Source organism: Hyaena hyaena, unplaced genomic scaffold, assembly GCF_003009895.1.
Source record: "Hyaena hyaena isolate Hyena2069 unplaced genomic scaffold, ASM300989v1 scaffold_570, whole genome shotgun sequence".
NCBI classification, from domain to species: Eukaryota; Metazoa; Chordata; class Mammalia; order Carnivora; family Hyaenidae; genus Hyaena; species Hyaena hyaena.
In genome coordinates this window covers 1,184,414-1,208,106 of record NW_024081201.1, presented here as the reverse complement: position 1 = coordinate 1,208,106, position 23,693 = coordinate 1,184,414, and the positions used below count along the sequence as shown (strand labels likewise).

The 23,693-nt window shown below is 37.0% G+C and overlaps 1 protein-coding gene across 1 annotated transcript in view; it reads right to left on the bottom strand.

The window, feature by feature from the left end:
* PROS1 (protein S) overlaps positions 1-23,693 on the bottom strand; it is a 77,221-nt gene that overhangs the window by 5,156 nt on the left and 48,372 nt on the right. Inside the window, exons 10-13 of the mRNA XM_039256390.1 lie at positions 21,449-21,638; positions 14,901-15,068; positions 13,468-13,636; positions 1,244-1,392 (exon numbers count right to left, since the gene is read on the bottom strand). Coding sequence (XP_039112321.1) covers positions 1,244-1,392; positions 13,468-13,636; positions 14,901-15,068; positions 21,449-21,638 — 676 coding nt within the window. The remainder of the gene's footprint in view (positions 1-1,243; positions 1,393-13,467; positions 13,637-14,900; positions 15,069-21,448; positions 21,639-23,693) is intronic.

Sequence of the window (23,693 nt, the reverse complement as noted above, 5' to 3'; positions counted from 1 at the left end):
GTCCTTGAATTCACTAATAGTCTTAAAATGGTCAGCTGACAAACCATTCCAGAATGATCAATTGTATGTGAAATAATGTTATGAAACACTGCACACAGATTTTGAGAAATCAATCTGACATGGAAAAGAAAAAGAAGAAGGAAGAGGAGGAGGAGAAGAAGGAGAAGAAGAAGAAAGGAAAAATGAAGAAGGAAAAAGAAGCCATCATGGAGTCAAACACAGAAAAGATCTAATAAACATCAAAGACATGGCATGCCTTAATGTCCTGTACTGCATGGATATAGTAGAAAACAGGATTTCCATTTTATTAAAAAAAAAAAAAAGGCAAACAAAAGGCTGAAATCTAAATGTAGTAAGCTTCTGTGGTAGACTGGAGATAAACACTCAGCAGGATCTCTTAGGTAGCTTATGCTTAACCACCAGAAATTCCCTGCAATCATCATTAAGCTGCAACCAGCACACCTTTTTATTATCACAGACATTATTCAATTATAGGTCTTTTTCCAAAAGCCACATAGAACATCCAAGCCAACCTGGGCACAAACGCAAGTTTCTTGCTGTAACTTGTTGGAATCTACTGTCGATGACACATGGTCAGAACTATTCGCCTCTAATAGAAGGCTGAATAATATAGATCTTCTGATAACGCTCATGTTTCCTTTTATCCAAGAGTTTTTTCCCCCTGTTCTTCCTCCTAATTTCAAATGAGAGTTGCCAGCAAGAAGCCAGGTGGACTGGTTTTACATTTTTCTAGTTCTTTCTAATTTACTCATGGGAGAAAAGATTAAGAGTGCCAGAGAGCACAAAACATTATAATTAGACACAGAATATCTGTGAGTGAATTTTAATCAGACTCACTTTTATGTTGTTAGTACAGACTAACTCCCATGATACTTCCAGAATTCTAAGTAAAGGTGGATCTCTATGTACTCTGGGAAGGCTCAAGGCAGCCTATGTGTGAGTCTCCCTCATCTTAGCTGTAGATGCAGTAACAGGCTTTTCCTTTTCTCCTCTCTCCTTCTTAGATCAGACCTCAGAAATAAGCCAGCAAGAAAGTAATAATAATGGACATTTATGGAGTCTTTACTGATGTGCTAGAGACTGTGCCAAATACTTTCCATACGTTATCTCATTTAATCTTCAAAGTAGCACTTTGAGGTAAATACTGCTAATATATCCATTTTACAGATAAAAAACAAAACAAAACAGGAAAACAGGAATCACAAAGGTTTAATAAACTTACCTGAAGGTTTTCAGAGGCGGAGTCTACCAAGGACAAGGCAAAGGGCACAGTGAAACCAGAAACCAAGGCGAACATAACACCAGTACCCGTGGATGGACGGCTATTCAAGGACACATTTACTTGCCAGCCCTCGGCATTGGATATATTATCTGTTTAAACAATAAAACAGAAGCAAGATCAGTGTACTCCTAAAATATGCCAGAAGGAATTATTACAATCTTATTCATACTTAAAGCCATTAAACCAACTAAAGATTTTAGTTCTCCTTTCTCCATGATCTATATAACCTAGGCAAAAAAACATAAAAGGCAAAAGCCATTTTCTTTGAAATGCAGGCAAAAATACACATGAATGAAGCCCCATCCTTCTGGTTTTTCTAGAATAAAATTCTAGACGTGGTATTTCAGATTATTATGAATTTTCCCATTTGCTCTTTTACAGATTACCTTCTTCCTGTATATTCACCACTGGTCAAATCTCAGAGTGGTTATACTTGAAAGCACAAATTTAGAAGGAAGTTCACCGAATTTATTATAATATTTCTGAGGGAACACAGTTATAGCTGTGATCACCATTCCATCATGGTGATCATGGGGGGCTCAGTTCAAAGCAGGGGGGAGGACAGGATTTACACAAATAGGGAAGTTAGATAGTTTGATAGTAGAGAAAGACTCTGAAATCAACTCTGGACTCTGAAATTCTAAAAGGGACTCTTCTTCTGTGATTCTCTTATCATAATAGTTAACATTCTTTTTATTCATTACTAGGTTAATTGTCTATCCCACTAGAGTGCAGGCCCTACATGTCTCTTCTACCACTTTGTTTTCCACAGTAGTCACTCAACAAATATTTGTTGACTTGATATGTTTCCAAAACAGTGTAATTCCTAAAAATATTAATTCACAATTTGAAGTCTTCCTTATTTAATAAGAAGTAATATATAACAATAGTCCAAATACCACTTGTAGATTTTGAAAAGGTGAATGTGAATGGAGAAAATAAAGACCCTTGACAAGATGATCTTCCATTTAGCCACATCTAATGCTATTACATTTTTTCATTATAATTCTTGAATTTTCACCCAAGAGAAAAAAATATATACATATATATTATATAAGTTGAAATTTTGAAATAAGTAAATTTACAATATTAACAAACTCAAACTAAAATAAACTTACAAATGTAGAGAGATTATAATGTAACATTAAATATTAATTTAAAAGTTAGTCACCATCTGGCAATATGGTACTGGCACAAAAACAGACACTTAGATCAATAAAACAGAATACAGAACCCAGAATTGGATCCACAAACACATAGCTAACTAATCTTTGACGACGCAGGAAAGAATATCCAATGGGATAAAGCCAGTCTCTTCAGGAAATGGTGCTGGGAGAACTGGACAGCAACATGCAGAAGATTGAACCTGGGCCACTTTCTTATACCATACACAAAAATAAACTCAGAATGGATGAAACACCTAAACATAAGACAGGAAGCCATCAAAATCCTAGAGGAGAAAGCAGGCAAAAACCTCTTGGACCTTGGCCACAGCAACTTCTTACTTGACACATCTCTGGAGGCAAGGGAAACAAAAGCAAAAATGAACTATTGGGACCTCATCAAGAAAAAGCTTCTGCACCGTGAAGGAAACAATCAACAAAACTAAAAGGCAATGAACAGAATAGGAGAAGATATTTGCAAATGACATATCAGATAAAGGGTTAGTATCCAAAATCTATAAAGAAGTTATCAAACTCAACACCCAAAAAAACAAATGATCCAGTGAAGAAATGGGCAAAAGACATGAAGACACTTTTCCAAAGAAGACATCCAGATGGCTAATAGACACATGAAAAGATGCTCAACATCACTCATCATCAGGGAAATACAAATTAAAACCATGATGAGATGCGACCTCTCACCAGTCAGAATGGCTAAAGTGAACAACTAAGGAAATGACAAGAGTTTGCGAGGATGTGAATAAAGAGGAACCCTTTTGCACTGCTGGTGGGAATGCAAACTGATGCAACCACTCTGGGAAGCCGTATGGAAGTTCCTCAAAAAATTAAAAATAGAACTACCCTATGACCCAGCAATTGCTCTACTAGGTATTTATCCAGAGGATACAGGTGTGCTGTTTTGAAGGGGCAAATGCATCCCAATGATTATAGCAGCGCTATTGACAATAGACAAAATATGGAAAGAGCCCTAATGTGCATCAACTAATGAATGGATAAAGAAGAAGTAGTGTATACACACACACACACACACACACACTGGAATATTACTTGGCAATCAAAAATAATGAAATCTTGCCATTTGCAACAACGTGGATGGAATTAGAGTGTATTGTGCCAAGCAAAATTAGTCAGTCAGAGAAAGACAAATATCATTTGACTTCACTCATATGTGTAATTTAAGATACAAAAGAGATGAATATAAGAGAAGGGAAGCAAAAACAATATAAAAACAGAGAGGGGGACAAAAAATAAGAGACTCTTAAGTATAGAGAACAAACTGAGTGTTGGAAGGGTTTGGGGTAGGGAGATGGGTTAACTGGGCAAAAGAGCATTAAGGAAGACATTTGGTGGGATGATCACTGGGTGTTATATGTAGGGGATGAATCACTGGATGCTACTCCTGAAATCATTATTGCACTATATGCTAACTAATTTGAATATAAATTTTTTTTAAAAAGTCACTTTCAAATTATCCATGAATGAAATAACTAATTACTTATGAAGGTGATTTTTATCAGATACAATATAACTATTTTCATCTTCTTTTTAGCGAGATTTTCCTTCAAGCAAATTATTGTGGGCCTAGCTTTTTCCTGTATTCAGTCATCAACCCTAACTAAAACATTTAAAAGAAATGTTTCATATACAAAACAGAACTAAAGTTAAAGACATTGCATTAATTCATGTTAAGAATACAGAAAGTACCAGAGTAAGATTTGTCCTTAAAACTGTAGCAATACTTTTTTGTTAGACTGCAGATAAACACATTGAAAATACATTTTTTTTCTTGGGGTGCCTGGGTGGCTCAGTTGGTGAAGCATCCAACTTTGGCCCAGGTCATGATCTCACAGCTCATGGGTTTAAGCCCTGCATCGGGCTCTGAGCTAACAGCTCATGGGTTTAAGCCCTGCATCGGGCTCTGAGCTAACAGCTCAGAGCCCGGGGCCTGCTTTGAATTCTGTGTTTCCCTCTCTCTCTGCCACTCCCCTGCTCACACTCTGACTCTGTCTCAAAAATAAACATTAAAATATATATATATATATATATAATTTTTTCTTAGAGCAGAGTTATCAGATTAACATTAAATTTATAATACAAAATATTAGTCATTCAAATAATGAACTCCTAAGCAGAAAAAGACAAAGAACCTAATAAGATAATTAAGATATAAAAATAGTTAATAAACATGTGGAGAGATATTCAACTTCAGTAGAAATTTGGATAATAAGATTTACAAGATTTAATTTCTCAACTCTCAGATTGGGAACAAATCTCAAGCAGAAACTGTCTTATTCTGTTGGTAAAAGTATAAATTCATAAAACATCTTTGGAAAAGAATCTAATCAAGCAACAGAAGATATACATTTGAATAATCTTTGATGGACATAACCAAAGAGTCTCTCCTACAGAATTAATCATATAAAAATACAAAGATGTATCCCAAGGATGTTACAGAAATACTATTTTTAAATGCAAAAACCTAGGTCAGTCTGGCAAGAGTTCCTGTTCTGCTTAGACTCTGGAAAAAACTGGAATAACACTGTTCCCAGCCTTACAACAATAACAAAAGACTAATTATCTATCAACTATCAAAGAGCTGAGGTTGCAGAGCCACTAACTAGAAATCTGAAGAAAGACAAGTGCTTCCATGAAAACACAGGAAGAGTTTACTCTCTTCCCCAAAGCAGACACCTAGATGCTATATAATTTGATAAGAATAATTTAAATAAAAATATTAACTGCTAAATTCCAAGTGGTGGCTCATATGAGAATACAGAAGCACTGGAAACGGCAGGCACATGAGGAGTTAGGGAAAGGAAACTGGAAAAAACAAAACAAACAACCAAAAAGCACCTACCACAGAAAAGGAGCAGAAAGACATCTTGAGTGTTGACTGTTAGATCTCTCCCCCACTGGTTGGGAGGGGGACAATGAAAAGTCCAGGGATACAACACCTGCCAATCACTGAGTCTGTGATAGAACATTAGAGAATGCTCTCCAGATCCTGCTACCATGCTAGCAAATGTCAAGTAACAAGAGCAGTCTTCTGGGCTGAAGCAAGACCATGGAGAGACACTTTCTAAGGTATCCTAAACAGAATACCTAAAGCTAAGGAGAGATCAGCTATTAAGAAAAATCCTCTGGCAAACCATTGCCTACCATAAGCACAAGGTAACAATAAGGGAATTTGAAGGGTACTCCTGGAAATAAGAAAGCTTAAGTAACTCAACTCTGGATAAGCCTGATTCAACCACCTTATTAAGGGCCTAGCAAAAGCAGAAAGATGCTCATTTCCAGACATAAATATTATTTATCTGTCTCTACTATTCTACATAAGATGCTCATCTTTAAACCAAAAATTATCCAATTCAGAAGGAAACAAAAACAACACATGGTTAAGAGATAAAGCAATCAACATGACCAGACTTAGATATGACACAGATATTGGACCTATTAGACATGGAATTTAAAATACTTAGGATTAATAAGTTGAAGGCTCAGGTAGAAAATGTGGACAGATAGGGAATTTCAACAGAGGGGTGGACATTTTAAAAAACAATCACATGGAGAGGGGGGCCGGCAAAATGGCAGAGAAGTAGGGAATTTCAACAGAGGGGTGGACATTTTAAAAAACAATCACATGGAGAGGGGGGCCGGCAAAATGGCAGAGAAGTAGGGAGCTCCGTGCATTTCGCTTGCACCCATCTCTCAAATAAAGAAGGCCTGAAGTCATAGGACACTAAGCCACAGGAGTTTCTGAAGAGAAAGACGCAGAGCACACTGGGAAGGAAACCTCATAAGTGCATGAGTGCGAACTGGGGAAGATAAAAGTGGCCTGGACCCAGAGATACGGAGGGAGGGGAGGGAACATGGCTTGCGTGCAGCTGCGGTGAGTGATGAGCCTCAGCGAGTCGAGGGGAAAGGAAAGACAAGCTGAGACTGCTTATTGAACTGTCCCTGGAGAAGACAAAAACCTCAGCTTGGAAAGAGTGTTTTTTAGTTCTGGCTGGGGTGCTGACTTTGAACTAGGTGCCCCCGGTCCCAGAAGGCACCAGGAAAAACTGCTCTGTTGCGCTCCCAGCACCATCCACAGCGGCAGCGCAGACGCTGTGGGCCTGAGGCTGCTGCGTTCCCCGCACGCATATGGGGCGCGGAGGCCTCGGATCCCAAGTTGTATCGCTGCTTGACTCCAGCGGATCTGAGGCTGCAACACCTCCCCCCCACCACCTCAACCCCCGGCAGCAGGGAAGCAGCGACCTGCCAGACGCTTTTGGGCGGTATAAGCAAAGCCCATGGACTGGGACCTGGAAACGAGGCGGGATGTGGGGCATAGAACTCAGCCCACCTTGGCTATGTCCTCCACACAGGGAGATCGGACCCAAAGGGGGGAATCGCAACGTTTGGTTGAGAAGGGACTGGGGCGACACCATTCTTCTCCCCACAACACCAAGGTGGCTCAGGGAGCGGCCAGTGGACACAGTGGAGGCAAGACCTGCCTACACCAAACCACACCCATCCCCGCCAGAGAACTATTTTTTGTTGTTGTTGTTGTTGTTTACCTGAGCCAGGGGCAAGACCAACATGGATGCACTGCCATGATTAATCCTAGATAATCCTTTCAATTCAGATACAATCTCTCTTTTCTCATTCGTAATCCTCCACTCTGTTGGTCAGGGCACTCTGGTCACTGGTTGGCTTAAACAATCACATTTAATCCATTCTCTAGATGTACGCTCTACACCTCCACCACTACCTTTTTCTCTCTCTCTGAAGTAATCAGACTATATAGTTTCTCTGAATGCCTCTTAGTCTCTCTGCCTGATCATTTCATTTCCAATTTCCTCCCCAACCTGTCATTTCTCTCTTTGTATATGCTCTTCCATCAACACTGCATACACCTTGCTCTTTATTTGTAGCTGGGAATTCTGGTTTTATGCCTTTATACTGTCCTTTGCCTTTTGGGCTTTTTCTTTTTTCTTTTCTTTTCTCAATTTTTTATTAATTTTAATTTTTATTATTTGTCTTCCCTCCTTCCTCTTTATTTTCTTTTTTGTATTGTTTTGTTTTTTGTCCTCTCTTTTTTTTCTTTCTTTTTCCTTGTCAGTTTGCATGTTTATTGGATTTGTCTGTGCGTTTGTGTACCTTTGTTCCCTGTGTGGTTGTCTGCTTTCTTTTTCCAGGGCTTCCTTAAGAAACAAGCCAAAGTATACATGGTTGAGAGTCCCATATACCACTATTAGTAGGGAAACAAAATAACCAAAGTCTCAACAAGAGAAACCAAGAGACACCATTCAAAGAATACTTCCTGAATAGACAGGCCCTGGACAGTCAAAGAGCCCTCTTTAATACAGCAGAACCCGCAGGGGCAGAGTACACAACAGGCTTTTAAAATTAACAAGAGATAGAAAGCTAACCAAAATGATGAAACGGAAGAACTCTCCTCCAAATAAATTCCAGGAAGAAATGACAGCTAAAGAACTGCTCAAAACAGATATAAACTGAAAAGAATTTAGAACAACAGTCATAAAATTAATCGCTGGGCTTGAAAAAAGAATGGAAGACACCAGAGAAACTACTGCTAAAAAGACTTGGAGCTCAAATATAGTTGTGATGAATAAAAAACGCTATAAATGACATACACAATAAAATGGAGGCATCTAATGCACAGATTGAAGAGGCAGAAAGGAGAATAGGTGATTTAGAAGACACAATTACAGAAAAAGAGGAAGCTGAGAAAAAGAGTGATAAACTGTCCAGGAACATGAAAGAAGAGTTCGAGAGCTCAGAGATACAATCAAATGGAATAATATCCATATCATAGGAATCCCAGAAGAGGAAGAGAAAGGGAAAGGTGATGAAGGAGTCCTGGAACAAATTATAGCAGAGAACTTCCCCAACCTGGGGAGGGAAGTAGATAGTGAAATTCAAGAGACACAGAGAACTCCCCTCAGACGTGACTTGAATCATCTTCTGCACGACATATCATAGTGAAACTGGCAAAATATAAGGACAAAGAGAGAATTTTTAAAGCAGCTAGGGAGAAAATGGCCCTAATATACAAAGGGAAACCTGTCAGAGTGGTTACAGACCTATCTACTGAAACTTGGCAGGCTAGGAAGGAATGACAGGAAATCTTCAATGTGATGAACAGAAAACATATGCAGCCAAGAATCCTCTATCCAGCAAGCCCGTCATTCAGAATAGAAGGAGAGATAAAAGTCTTTCCAAATAAACAAAGATTGAAAGAATTTGTCACCACTAAACCAGCCCTACAAGAAATCCTTAGGGGGACTTTCTGAGGGAAATGTTGCAAGGAATGCAAGATGCTAGAGACACCACCACAAGCATGAATCCCACAAATGACACAATGACTCTAAACCCATATATTTCAATAATAACACTGAATGTAAATAGGCTGAGTTATCCAATCAAAAGACATAGGGTAGCAGAATGGATAAAAAACCAAAATCCATCTATTTGCTGTCTACAAGAAATTCATTTTAGACTGGAGGACACCTTCAGATTAAAAGTAAGGGGATGGAGAAATATATATCATGCTACTGGAAGTCAAAAGAAAGCTGGAGTAGCTTATACTTATACCAGACAAACGACTTTAAATTAAAGACAGTAACAAGGGATGAAGAAGGGCATTATATAATAATTACAGGGTCTATTCATCAGGAAGAACTAACAATTATAAATGTCTATGCACCGAATATGGAAGCACCTAAACATATAAAACAATTAATCACAAACAGAAACAATCTTATGGATAAGAATGTGCTAATTGCAGAGGACTTTAATACTCCACTTACAGCAATGGATAGATGAACTAGACAGAAAATCACTAAAGAAACAATGGACTTGAATGACACATTGGACCAGATGGATCTGACAGATATATTTAGAGCTCTACATCCTGAGGCCATGGAATTCACTTTCTTTTCAGGTGCGTATGGCACATTGTCCAAGATAGATCACATACTGGGACAAAAAGCAGCCCTCAATAAATATAAAAGAATTGAGATCATACGATGCACACTTGACAATCACAATGCTATGAAACTTGAAATCAATCACAGGAAGAAGTCTGGAAAACCTCCAAAAACATGAAGGTTAAAAACACCCTACTAAAGAATGAATGGGCCAATCAGGCAATTAGAGAAGAAATTAAAAAATATATGGAAACAATGAAAATGAAAACACAACAATCCAAACTCTATGGGATGTGGCAAAGACAGTCCTAAGAGGAAAGCACATTGCACTCCAGGCCTATTTCAAGAAATTAGAAAAAGCGCCAAGAGCAATATCTAACAGCACACTCTAAGGAACTAGAGGCAGAGCAACAAGAGCACCCCAAACCCAGTAGGAGAAGAGAAATAATAAAAATCAGGGCAGAAATAAACAATATAGAAACCAAAGAAAAGGTGAACAGATCAATGAAACCAAGAGTTGGTTTCTTGAAAAAATAAACAAAACTGAGAAACCTTTAGCCAGGCTTCTCAAAAAGAAAAGAGAGAGCACTCAAACAGACAAAATCATGAAAGAAAATGGACTTATTACAACCAGCCCCGCAGAAATACAAGGAATTATCAGGGAATACTATGAAAAATTATATGCCAATAAACTGGACAACTTAGAAGAAATGGACAAATTACCAAACACACACTCACTACCAAAATTCACACAGGAAGAGAGAGAAAATCTGAACAGACCCATAACTAGTGAAGAAATTGAATCAGTTATTAAAAATCTCCCAACAAATAAGAGCCCTGAGCCAGATGGCTTCCCTGGGGAATTCTACCAGACATTTAAAACAGAATTAATACCCATTCTTCTCAAGCTATTCCAAAAGATAGAAATCAAAGGAAAACTTCCGAACTCATTTTATGAAGCCAGCATCACTTTGATTCCCAAGCAAGACAGAGACAGCAAAAAAAAGAGAACTACAGGCCAATATCCTTGATGAATACGGATGAAAAATCCTCAACAAGATACTTGCAAATCGAATCCAACAGCACACAAAAAGAATTATCCACCAAGGTCAAGTGGGATTCATTCCTGGGTTATAGCTCTGGTTCAATATTCACAATTCAATCAATGTATACATCATATCAATAAAAGAAAAGATAGAAACCATATGATCCTGTCGATAGATGCAGAAAAAGCATTTGACAAAATATAGCATCCCTTCTTAATAAAGACCCTCGAGAAAGTCGGGATAGAAGGAACTTATTTAAACATCATAGAAGCCATCTATGAGAAGCCCTCAGCTAACATCATCCTCAATGGGAAAGAACTGAGAGCTTTTCCCCTGAGATCAGGAAGACGACAGAGATGTCCACTCTCACCTCTGTTGTTTAACATAGTGCTGGAAGTCCTAGCATCAGCAATTAAAGGAATAACAAAAGTAAATAAAAGGCATCAGAATTGGCAAAGAAGAAATCAAACTCTCACTTTTCGCAGACGACATGATACTCTACATAGAAAACCCAACAGACTCCACGAGAAACCTACTAGAACTGATCCATGAATTCAGCGAAGTTGCAGGGTACAAAATTAACATACAGAAATTGGTTGCATTTATACACCAACAATGAAGCAACAGAAAGAGAAATCAAAGAACTGATCCCATTCACAACTGCATCAAAAAAACCCCATAAAATACCTAGGAATAAATCTAACCAAAGATATAAGAGATCTGTATGATGAGAACTATAAAAAACTTATGAAGAAAATTGAAGAAGACACCAGAAATGGAAAAACATTCCATGCTCGTGGACTGGAAGAATTAATATAGTTAAAATGTCATTAGTACCCAAAGCAATCTACACATTCAATGCAATCCCAATCAAAATTGCATCCTTCTCAAAACTAGAACGAACTATCCTAAAATTGTATGCAACCACAAAAGACCCTGAATAGCCAAAGTAATATTGAAGAAGAAATCCAAAACGGGAGGCATCACCATCCCATACTTTAGCCTCTACTACAAAGCTGTCATCATCAAGATAGTATGGTATTGGCACAAAAACAAACACATAGACCAATGGAATAGAGAACTCAGAATTGGACCCAAAAATGTACAGCTAACTAATCTTTGACAAAGCAGGAAAGAGTATCCAATGCAAAAAAGAAAGCCTCTTTAACAGATGGTGCTGGGAGAACTAGACAACAACATGGAGAAGAATGAAACTATATCATCTTCTCACACCATACACAAAAATAAACTCAAAATGGATAAAGGACTTGAATGTGAGACAGGAAACCATCAAAAGCCTAGAGGAGAAAGCAGGAAACAACCTCCTTGACCTCCACTGCAGCAATTTCTTACTTGACACATCCGCAAAGGCAAGGGAATCAAGAGCAAAAATGAACTATTGGGACCTCATCAAGATTAAAAGCTTCTGCATGGCAAAGGAAACAATCCATAAAACTAAAAAGCAACTGACAGAATGGGAAAAGATGGTTGTAAATGACATATCAGATAAAGGGCTAGTATCCAAAATCTATAAGGAACTCACCAAACTCCACACCAGAGAAACAAACAATCCAGTGAAGAAATGGACAGAAGATATGAACAGACACTTCTCCAAAGAGGACACCCAGTGGCCAACAGACACATGAAATGATGCTCAGCATCCCTCCTCATCAGGGAAATACAAATCAAAACCACACTGAGATACCACCTCATGCCGGTCAGAGTGGCTAAAATAAGCAAATCAGAGGACTCTAGATGTTGGCGAGGATGTGGAGAAACGGGCACCCTCCTACACTGTTGGTGGGAATGTAAACTGGTGCAGCCCATCTGGAAAACAGTGTGGAAGTTCCTCAAAAAATTAACAATAGAAGTCCCCTATGACCCAGCAATAGCACTGCTAGGAACTACCCAAGGGATACAGGAGTGCTGATGCATAGGGGCACATGTACCCCAATGTTCCTAGCAGCACTCTCAACAATAGCCAAAACATAGAAAGAGCCTAAGTGTCCATCAATGGATGACTGGATCAAGATGTGGTTTATCTATACAATGGAATACTACATGGCAATGAGAAAGAATGAAATCTGGCCATGTGTAGCAACAGGGATGAAACTAGAGGATATTATGCTGTGTGAAATGAATCAGGCAGAGAAAGACAGATATCATATGTTTGCACGTATAGGAGGAGTAGGAGGAACGTAACGGAGGACCATGGGGGAGAAGAAAGGGAAAAATTGGGGGGAGAGGGATGGAGGCAAACCATGAGAGACTCTTGAATGCTGAGAACAAACTGAGGGCTGATGGGGATGGTGGGGGAGGGGAGTTGATGGGCATGGAGAAGGGCACTTGTGAGGATGAGCACTGGGTGTTATATGGAAACCAACTTGAGAATAAACTATTTTTTTAAATAAATGAATAAATAAAAAACAATCACATGAAAATACCAGGAATGATGAATCCTTTTGATGCATTAATTAGTAGACTCAATACAACTCAATACAATTGGTGAACCTTAGGTTAATCGAATTTACTTGAAATTAATCAGGTTATGTGCCAATGATCTTTAAATAAGAATATAAGCATATTCTACTTTCTTTTCCCCCTAATATACTGCAAAAAGCTAATATACATATATATATGTATATATATATATATATATATGTATGTGGATCCTCCACTGGGATCCTAATGATTTTTAACATATATATATGTATATATATACATGTATATATATATTAGCTTTTTGCAGTATATATATATATATACACATATATGTGTATATATATGTATGTTATATATATGTATATATACATGTATGTTATATATATATACATACATATATATATACATATATATATAAAACACTATGAATAAGCCTAACACTATTCCTTGCACATAGTAAGTACTGAATAATGTTTACTGAAGGAATTAGTGCAGTTAGCCAATGAACAAATTTAGTCATTAATGAGAAATGAGAAGTAAAATGAGAAATCACTTACTATAATCAATGCTAAACAGAGCAACTCCAGAACCAGGATAGTAGGAACCCTTTTCCACAGTGACAAGACAATGCTTATTTTGTTTTTCTTGAATAATTTCCTTTACTCCCGAAGCTCCTTGATTCATCAAATTCCAGGATCGTATACATCCATCCAGACGAGGGTTAATCTAACAAATTGAAATACAGGTCAAGGAGTGCATCTGAAACAAGTCAGACTCAGAAGTGGTTTAACTGATTACAGATACAGTTTTCACTTAGAGGGAAAACCCTTTCTTTGATAACATTTTAAAATATTTTAAATATTTTTAATTTTATCTAATTTTTAAGGCATTCTTCTTTTTCAGTAACAGGGAGTTTATGCCATCACAGACCTCCACCGGGATCCTAATGATTTTTAACACCTTGAGCCCTACTTGCCTTTCCCATCCAGAGATAATTTTTCTGCTCCAAGTTCCATGTATGCTACTAGCTGTGGCCTTGGGCCGTAAGCTGCTTTCTTTAATTGCATTTACAATATAGGTTTGTCTTGTCATCAGGCACTGACCCTCTTCAGGAGCAAAAGTGTTTGCTTTCTTTAGTCTCCAAGAAAGCATCCAACCAGACTCAAGACACACAGTAACCATTTCATAAATATTTTTTGAATAATTTATTTTACTTTTAAAGTGTCTTGATTTATCAATTTCAAAGGAACGGATATATTCACTCTGACATGAGTTAACTAATTCAGGTTTTATATCATATTGCAGAAATCTTTCAAAAGTTATGGTAACTGAATTGCCATGAGTAAAAGATGGATATAAAATAGTAAATATTTAAGGTAAATCAGCAAGTATAATTGGCAGGCCCATGACTTCAAATGAAATTTTTAAAACTCTTCAAGGGCAGTGATTAGTCTCCTTCATGAAATCTCTTCCATGGTTATTAGACAAGCATAATATGCAGAAAATCATCTTTTATATAGAACTTCAATTTATGACAGGCTGAAGTTGTACTCCCAGCAAAGATTTTTTTTAAGATTTTTAGAAGTTCTACTTTATCTCCCAAATTTAAGTCTTAAAGTAGACCTAAGAAAATTCTTTGACTGGCTTCTACAAAATATTGTATTTTTTGAACTCAAATACATGTATTTGTATCTGCAATAGCTGAATATGGACAGTTCTCACGTTAACACTTAACTGATGCTTGAGAATTGGAAAGGCCTACTTCTCCACGAGTAACACTGGGGGGTTAAATGGGCTCAAAAACACTACATTCATTTCCTTAATACAATTTCAAGGATCACTATGTTATTTTTCCTTGTTCAATTCAAGTTGTCACAGTTGGTGTGTTCAACAAAATAACTTCTTTTGACTCTAAGAAAAACACATCTTCAAATCTATTACAGACAAGAGGAATTCATCCATGGTAAATGATGTAAGCTCGGATCATTACCGGTTTAATGAGTGCATTCTCCCCTTTCCGAGGTAATCCTGCAAAATAAACTTTAGTTTCTAGAAATCCGTTTGCAGGCTTAAAAAGGCCTCCGGGTTTATTTATATTCATTACAGCTTCTTTGGCTATTTTAACACTTATACTGTTTTCTAATTCTTCCACAGAGACCTACAATTAAAAATACAGAAATTATCAAACAGCCAAACATCACTGCATGTCATTTGAAATACTAAGATTAAAAAATTCCATTATTATTCCAGTAAATACTTTTTCAAAATAATCATTTTAAAGTTATACTTTATTATAAACCCACTGAAATCTCTAATTTATTATTAAGGTGGTAAAAATGTGTTTTAAAGTGATAATTCTTGTCTGAAAATTAAGTGAATATTTTAAAGTAAAAAAATCAATATTATTCTTTTAAATTTAAATATCCAATTACAATACATCTTTCAACCCCAGTGTGTCATTCTACAAAATCTTAGGAAACCTTTAAGTGTTCTTATTTTGCAATTGTCTAGAAGTATACATATAGAATCAATAATGGAAATAAATTCTTAATATAAATTATTTGAAATTAGTATCTCCAGTGTTCTGTTCATTACACAAATTTATACTTTATTTCAAAAATCAAAAGTAATTGAGATCATAAGGAAGCACAATACATAAATTTAAATTGGGTTTTTCCAATTTTGAAAGTGGTTTGGGTTTTCTAAAAAGGTTGAAAGTGATAGTAAACAGCAATAAAAAAATCCTCCCAAAAGGCAACCTGAAGAACCCATCTCCTCAAGCAAAACTCTAGCACTCAAAATGCAAACTCTTCTTTTATTCATCAGTAATAGAAGTGAAACAGTAGGCATGTTAAAGCACCATAACAGGAAAAGAAAAATTATGCTCTAAAGTAAAATAACTTTGGTGACATTTACAGATTTCAAGTTGGTCAATGCTCTGTCCTCAATACAGCCAATCAGCATCATTTTACTCAAATGACTGTTCCCTCCTGGAAAGATGTTAAGCTGGCCTCTAGAACCTCAGTCTAGCTTGCTTCTAGAAGTCTTACCCCTCCTCTGTCTCTTTTGGGGGTTCCTCCTCTTCTTTTCAACCTCTATGATAAGCCCCAGATCTCAGTCCTCAGACCTTTTTCCTCCTAGTCATGCAAATATTTTTAAATGGGGCTCTACTGTCCCACTCTTGGGCATCTGGAAAATTTGGGGGTGGGGAGGGTACTTAGCTGTTGCAATGAGTAGGATGCTGGCATTGCAAGATGCTGGATATCCTGTAATAGGGAGGATCATCATGCAAAATAAACAGTAAAACATCCAATATCCTGCAAACCTACAGGATAGCTCTACAGGATATTCATGTAGGGTGTACTCATGCTTATCTGAGTTTGGTATATATGAAACAAAACATTTTTTGTACCATTTCAGTATTCACTACTTTTTAAAAAATGTTTTAATGTTTACTTATTGTTGAAAGAGACACAGTACGAGTGGAGGAGAGAGAGGGAGACACAGAATCTGAAGCAGGCTCCAGGCTCTGAACTGTTTGCACAGAGCCCAGTATGGGGCTCTAACTCACAAACTGCAAGATCATGACCTGAGCCAAATTCGGACACTTAACAGACTGAGCTACTCATGGTCCCCAACAGTCTTGCAAACCAAGGATAAATTGACGTTTTTTGTGTGGATCTTTACCAAGAGTTTCTCACTATTTTGGAGAATTACCTTTACTGATGGTAATACCATCTATGCATTTATGGTATTTGAATTGCCAATACAATACACCAGCATGAGTCTTCATTTGCAGCTCTCACATTATTCTACATATAGGAGCAAACTTTGACAAATACTGTACTTGTATTTGAGCACTTATATATTGAAATACATATTATTTTCTTATGATTTACTTTCCTTTATTTCTTTGTATAATAATTAGGGTATTATATTGGTTTCTAATAGGAATATGCAAAAGTAGCTTACATTATTGATGCGTTTCATTAGAGGACAGGAAAGGAGAATTATGAATATATGAGCACTGGATGAGACAGAGTTTAGAACCAGAGATAAACTATAATCAATCTCATGGCTTTTAAACCTCTCTTTATGTTGAATATTCAAAAATTTTTATCTACCTTAAACTGAAGGCTGAGCTCAAAAGTATATCCAGAATCTGGCCACTTCTCACTACTTACCATCAACACTCTAGTCAGAGACGCCCTGTTCTCTCTACTGAGTTACTACAGTGGTCCAGTGGTCTCATAAGCTCATATCCTGTCCCATTTTTACTCTCTACTATCTAGTTTCCACAAAGCCATCATGTCCTGATTAGGTTTATCTTTTTTTTTTAATGTTTATTTATTCTGAGAGAGAGAGAGAGAGAGAGCATGCACACAAGAGTGGGAGACGAGCAGAGAGACAGCTAGAGAGAGAGAACCCAAGGAAGGTTTTGCACTATAAGTGCAGAGCCCAACGTGGGGCTCGATCCCACAAACCATATCATGACCTGAGCCGAAATCAGAGTCGAAGCTGAATCAACTGACCCACCCAGGTGCCCCTAGGAATATCTTTAAACATACATGCAAATTAAATCATGCAACTTCTCAAAATCATCTTAGGTCTTTCTACTTAGCATAAAATCTGATTTCTCAATAGAGTCCCCATGGCCCTACTGGTTTCATTCCAGATCACATTTCTAACCTCATTTTCTACTCCTCTCTCCCTCCCTTACTCCACTGCATCTGTACTGAGCTTTGTGTTGTTCCTCAGATACAACAATCACATCCGGTTGCCTGTTGCTCTATACTTGCTGTTCACATGGCACAGAATCATCTCCCCCCATATTTTCTCATGACTTGTGCCCTCAAATCTCGTCAGATGTAATCTCATTGGAGATGGCTTTCCTGATCCCGCATGCATTCACCATCATGCCTCTCTATTGCCGGGCCTTGCTTTCCTTATGCCGCCTAGCACTAACCATTGTCTGACATAGCTAGTTGTTCATTCATTCGTGGTGAATATCTCACCACGAGAATGCAAGCTCCATAAGAGCATGATTTTGTTTTAATCACTATTGTAGCCTCACCACCTAGACGAAGAAAGAGCACATAAAGCACTCAATAAATATATTTTTGAATGAATAAAATTATGATACAAAGTACTGATTTCCTGCCAATATTAGAATTATACCCAAATATGGGATGTTATAACGACATAGCAATATTTATTTCTCTGATTTATAGCCATTTTAATTAACAATCACCCACGTTCTGTTTATCTCAATTACCACAATCCTAAGTTCTACATTTTAAATTCTTATTTTTAAAGTATTTGATGTGAACTTTTAAAATTGTTTGAATTTAGTGAAGGAAATGGTACCAAGTGAACAGTCCAGTTCACTTAATGTAACTTAAGTATTAATGTTTAATGATTAATATAACTTAACTTTGTCAATTAAAGCTTTTACTTAAAATATGTATTTATTTGAGATAATTTCTGTGTCTACATAGTGTGTCTGACACTGTACAGTTTATTAACAAAGCGTCAAAATTATAAAATGATAAAATTACTATGAAATAATATTTTTTAAATGAAAGATAGGGAGAAAAGAAATCCTACATATATGGTGGGGGAGAAAATTCATAAATTACTAAAATAACAAATTAAGAATTTTTATTAAAAAAATTTTTTTTTTAAAGTTTAATTTTGAGACAGGGAGAGACAGAACATGAGTGGGGGAGGGGCGGAGGGAGAGGGAGACACAGAATCTGAAAGAGGCTCCAGGCTCTGAGCTGTCAGCACAGAACCTGATGTGGGGCTCCAACCCAAGAACCACAAAATCATGACCTGAGCCAAAGTCAGATGCTTAACTGACTGAGCCACCCAGGCACCCCCAAATTAAGAATTTTTAAAAACTAGCCAGCATCAAATTTATTACCAGATTAAAGTTTTTCTCTGATTTACTTATTGTTCTTAAATTTTTAATGTCAAGTTGTATTCAATGTAGAAAGAGAAATTCCGTGTTTTATTTAAAATATGGGCATATCATTAAATAATAGTTTCTTTTTAATAAAGATCATAAATCTAGGAGGCAAAATGTATGGAACTGAGTAGCTGCCTTCTATCCAGTCCAGAAACCTGCTTCTCACATAACATTCATGGATAATTCATTAGTAAACACTATCTGCAACTCAAGATGTTAGCCTCACAGGTAAACATTTACCTTTTTATATATATTCCATATTACCTAAAAGGTATCTAAATTCTCCTTCAAACAGCTGATAATTTCAATTTGGATCAATTACTTGGAAAAATTCTGTTTGCTCTCTTTTGCTGAAAAAGTAATTTTAGTGATTTTTAGATAGGTGATAGAGGCAATAAAATGTATTATTCAGGAGTACCTGAGTGGCTCAGTCAGTTAAGCATCTGACTTTGGCTCAGGTCATGATCTGATGGTTCATGAGTTCAAGCCTCACATCGAGGTCTGTGCTGGCAGTGTGGGGTGTGTTTGGGAAACTGTCTTCCTCTCTCTCTGCCCTTCCTGGCTCACGCTTGCTCTCTCAAAATAAATAAAGTTTAAAAAATGGGGCATCTGGGTGGTTCACTCAGTTGACTGTCCAACTTCGGCTCAGGTCATGATCTCATGGTTCCGTGAGTTAGAGCCCCGAGTCAGGCTCTGCGCTGACAGCTCGGAGTCTGGAGCCTGCTTTGGTTTCCGTGTCTCCCTCTCTCTCTGCCTCTCCCCTGCTTGTGCTCTGTCTCTCTCTCTCTCTCAAAAATAAATAAACATTCAAAACATAAATTTTTAAAAACCTTAAAAATGTATTCTTCAGGACAGTGGAGGAATAGCTGTACTCACAGTATTCTACATATAGATGCAGCTGGAAAGATGTAGCAGCAAAGCTACACTAATGAAATCATTTGGAGAAGCCAGAAAATTTTAGTGATTTTTCTGGCAGTTGCATCTGATCATGTGCAGACACTATTTTGTTAAGAGTCAGGAGCTCTGGGGCAACTGGGTGGCTCAGTTGATTAAGCGTCCAACTTTTCATTTTGGCTCAAGTCATGATCTCACCGTTCATGGGTTCGAGCCCCACATCAGGCTCTCCACTGGTGGTGTAGAGCCTACTTGGGATTCTCTCTCTCCCTCTCTCTCTACCCCTCCCCCATTTGCGCTGTTTCTGTCTCTCTCAAATTAAAATAAACTTTAAAAAAGTGTATTTAAGAGTCAAGAGCCCCAAATGTATTGCTATTAAAGGACAGATAGCCCCATTTTTGGTAAACTACCTCTGTGCCCAACTGTACTTTGTTTGCCACCTGTACTGTAATGATTTCACATTACATTGTATTAGTTCATAAGGCAGCATCACCTATTAAATTGTGAGGTACTAAGCAGGCTCAAGAGCAAGGAAAATCTCTTGCCATCGTTCTAGTGCCTTGAACTCAGGGACACAGCATTTTCATAAATTCTCTTTTTTTAAGTTTATTTTGAAAGAGAGAGAGAGAAAGAGAGAGAATGAGTACATGTGAATGTGAGTGGGGGGAGGGGCAGAGGGAGAGAGAGAGAATCCCAAGCAGACTCCACACTGTCAGCACAGAGCCTGATGTAGGGCTCCATCTCACAAACCGTGAGATCATGACCTGAGCCAAAATCAAGAGTCAGATGCTTAATTGAATGAGTCACCCAGGTGCCCCAGGAACTTAGCATTTAAAAAATGTTCACTGAAGGCTTCTTGAATATATGAGTGTGAGTGTGTAAATAAATGAAATAATTTAGTGATGACTTCACATGTCTTTTCAATATAGACCTCTTGTCAGATCCCATAGGCATAGACAGTGTCTCTTTTGAATACCACATTCTAAGGTGAAGCTAAGTTCTCAGTTAGTACCTGCTGAAAATAGCAATGACTCTTGCAGAAGAGTTCTCCTCATTATAGACTAACAGTAATCCCCCTGTGAAAAATTTCATTTTAGGCTCACTTTTAGTGATTATCTAAAAATGCTAATTTCTAAGCACTGTAATTGGTATTGGCTAATATATACTCTTTATACTAATTGATTCCTCCTTATCTATATGCTAATATTTAAAATTGAATTAATTACTAAATGTATTACTCTTTTTCTATGTTACTATTGTATTTCTCTTTCATTTAAAAAATGTTGGTGTCTACTCAGTATATTTGTCCTTGATCAGTAATATCTTTGCATAAACTGTTATGAGTGCTATATATAGTATATATATACAGCACTGTTATGAATGCTAATAACGTATAGGAGAGACACCAATAACAGCCATTAAAAAGGTAAAAAGTTATAGAGTAGTTTAAGCGAATAACTGAAGGCAATTTCAGTTACAAAAATCCTAAATATATTCTGTGACATTATTATTTCTCAGGCTGTTTCAAGGATTTACAGTGTATGTAGTATACTTCATATAACATCAAATAAATCAAACTCCATTTTGATTTGGCATCACTATAAAAATTATTAATGATGTTAAACAAACTGTGTCAAAGTAGAGATATTCTTTCTGAATTCTGTAAGACATACCGTATTCCACAGACCGTCATTAATAACTGTGCCTCCAGTTGTGATTTTGGTTGTATATCCATTCTTAAACTGAATTTCAATCTTCCCATCACGAAGTGCAATCAGGAACCAACATGAGTGGTCAAGAGATTCTGCATACAGGATAACACCTTCTGTATCATAGGTCCGGAAATCAAATTCCGCTGAAAATCTACAGAATGGGCAAAGAGAGAGCCTTAATAGAAAAATATGGAATGCTCAATGCATTATTCTTTTTCTCTTATACTAGCAAAAAATAATATGTTGAAAGACTCAAGTATTTTCTTTCTTGGAATTAATAAAAAAGTAGAGCAGAATTAGACTGTTCATGTGTTATCTCTAGCTCTGTGTGTGTTCAAAATCAAGTTATTAGGGGCGCCTGGGTGGCTTAGTCGGTTAAGCGTCCGACTTTTGCTTAGGTCATGATCTCGTGGTTCGTGGGTTCGAGCCCCGCGTCGGGCTCTGTGCTGACTGCCAGCTCAGAGCCTGGAGCCTGTTTCAGTCTGTGACTCCCTCTCCCTCTGACCCTCCCCTGCTCACACTGTCTCTCTCTCTCTCCTAGAAATAAATAAAACATTAAAAACAAAACAAAACAAAATCAAGTTATTATACTTTCAAGCTTATTCTTGGAGACTCTTTCCTCAGTGAACAGATGCTTTGGTACCTTTTCATCATTTTTTGGCATTTGTTTTGAAGGTACTCATGTAAAGGCTGGAATTCATACAGATGTACAAATATTAGATATATTGTATCTCTCCTGGAGCTTTTTATACACTACATAATCTGATATTAAGATTGTTTTTTTTTTTTTTTTGGCTGTATCTGTGATTAGTAAAAGATGTTACAATCTCATGATTGGCTTATACATCAAAAGGCCTATTTTCCCTGTGACTTCATATATATGTCAGGAAGGAATCACTCACAGATACACAAAACAGCATCTGGATAACTGCAAACGTAATTAAGCCTTCGTGTGTGGTAAGAAACATAAAGTAAAAAACTATCAGATCTCTTAGCTTGATTTTAAAGAATTCTCCAAAGCTTTCATTGTATAAATCACTAAACTAGAGCACATGGAAGAAGACCTTAAAAGACATAATCTAGCCATGTTTTTTGGGGTACCTGAGTTCTGGCTATGCCTATTGCTATTAAGACCCTGAGTACATATGTAGCTATTACAGGGGAATATCTTAGAAATGCTGAATTAAAAAGTAACATGTATTGGGGCTCCTGGGCAGCTCAGTCAGTTAAACGTCTGACTCTTTGTTTTGGCTCAGGTCATGATCACACAGTTTGTGAGTTTGAGCCCCATATCAGGCTCCACTCTGACAGTGCAGAATCTATTTGGGATTCTTTCTCTCTCCTGTGTCCCTGTCCCTCTCATGCTTTTTTCTCTCCCTCTCTCTTGTTCTCTCAAAATAAATAAATTTTAAGAAAAAATAATACGTATTGATTAGTCCCCTATGACACTGAAATGAAAATCAGCATTAACATTTCTAAGAAACCAGCAAATCAAAATGATTGAAAAAAGACAAACAGAATAGAAAAAAAAATAGTTGTATAACTATTAGTCACTGAGTTAAGTTAAAATAAAGGTGATTTAAGTTAAAAAGTCAGGACTTCAGATAATTTCCAAGAAAGGCAAGAAAGAATCCCAGCCACACCCTTACCTTCTAGTGATAGTAACAGAGGCACCATATATGCAATGGGGAGCAGACTTAACTTCAAATAGAACAAAGAAAAGCTGATGAAATAAATGTTTTAATCTTTAGAATCCCAAAGAAATATTTTAAAGAGGTTATATGGAGTGAAGTATGTTGGACAGATAACAATGGAGTAAGGATTTACTGATTAAGATTATTTTATTTATTTTTGCTTAGGATAAGGACCTCTATTTCATAATCATCACAGTTTGCAGATGTGAAGCAGGTATTATCTTGTCAGAACGCAAATCTGTGTATGCTCAGGATCTTCCAGAAGTTGATCCTCTTATGGAGATAATTTCCTTCTCTTTGCAAAATCATGCTACACCAGTAACACAAAGAGTTGTGTTCTATATTCTTTCTGTCTGGAATACATCAGCATACACTGGGGAACAATTCATTCTTTCTCTGAAGTTTTGTAGAATGAAAAAGAAGAGTGAATTTGTTAACTTTAGGGTGGGATAAGTATTTGATCATTAGAGACTGAGCTGAAGGAATTTGCGAAAAAAAAAAAAAAAGGAAAA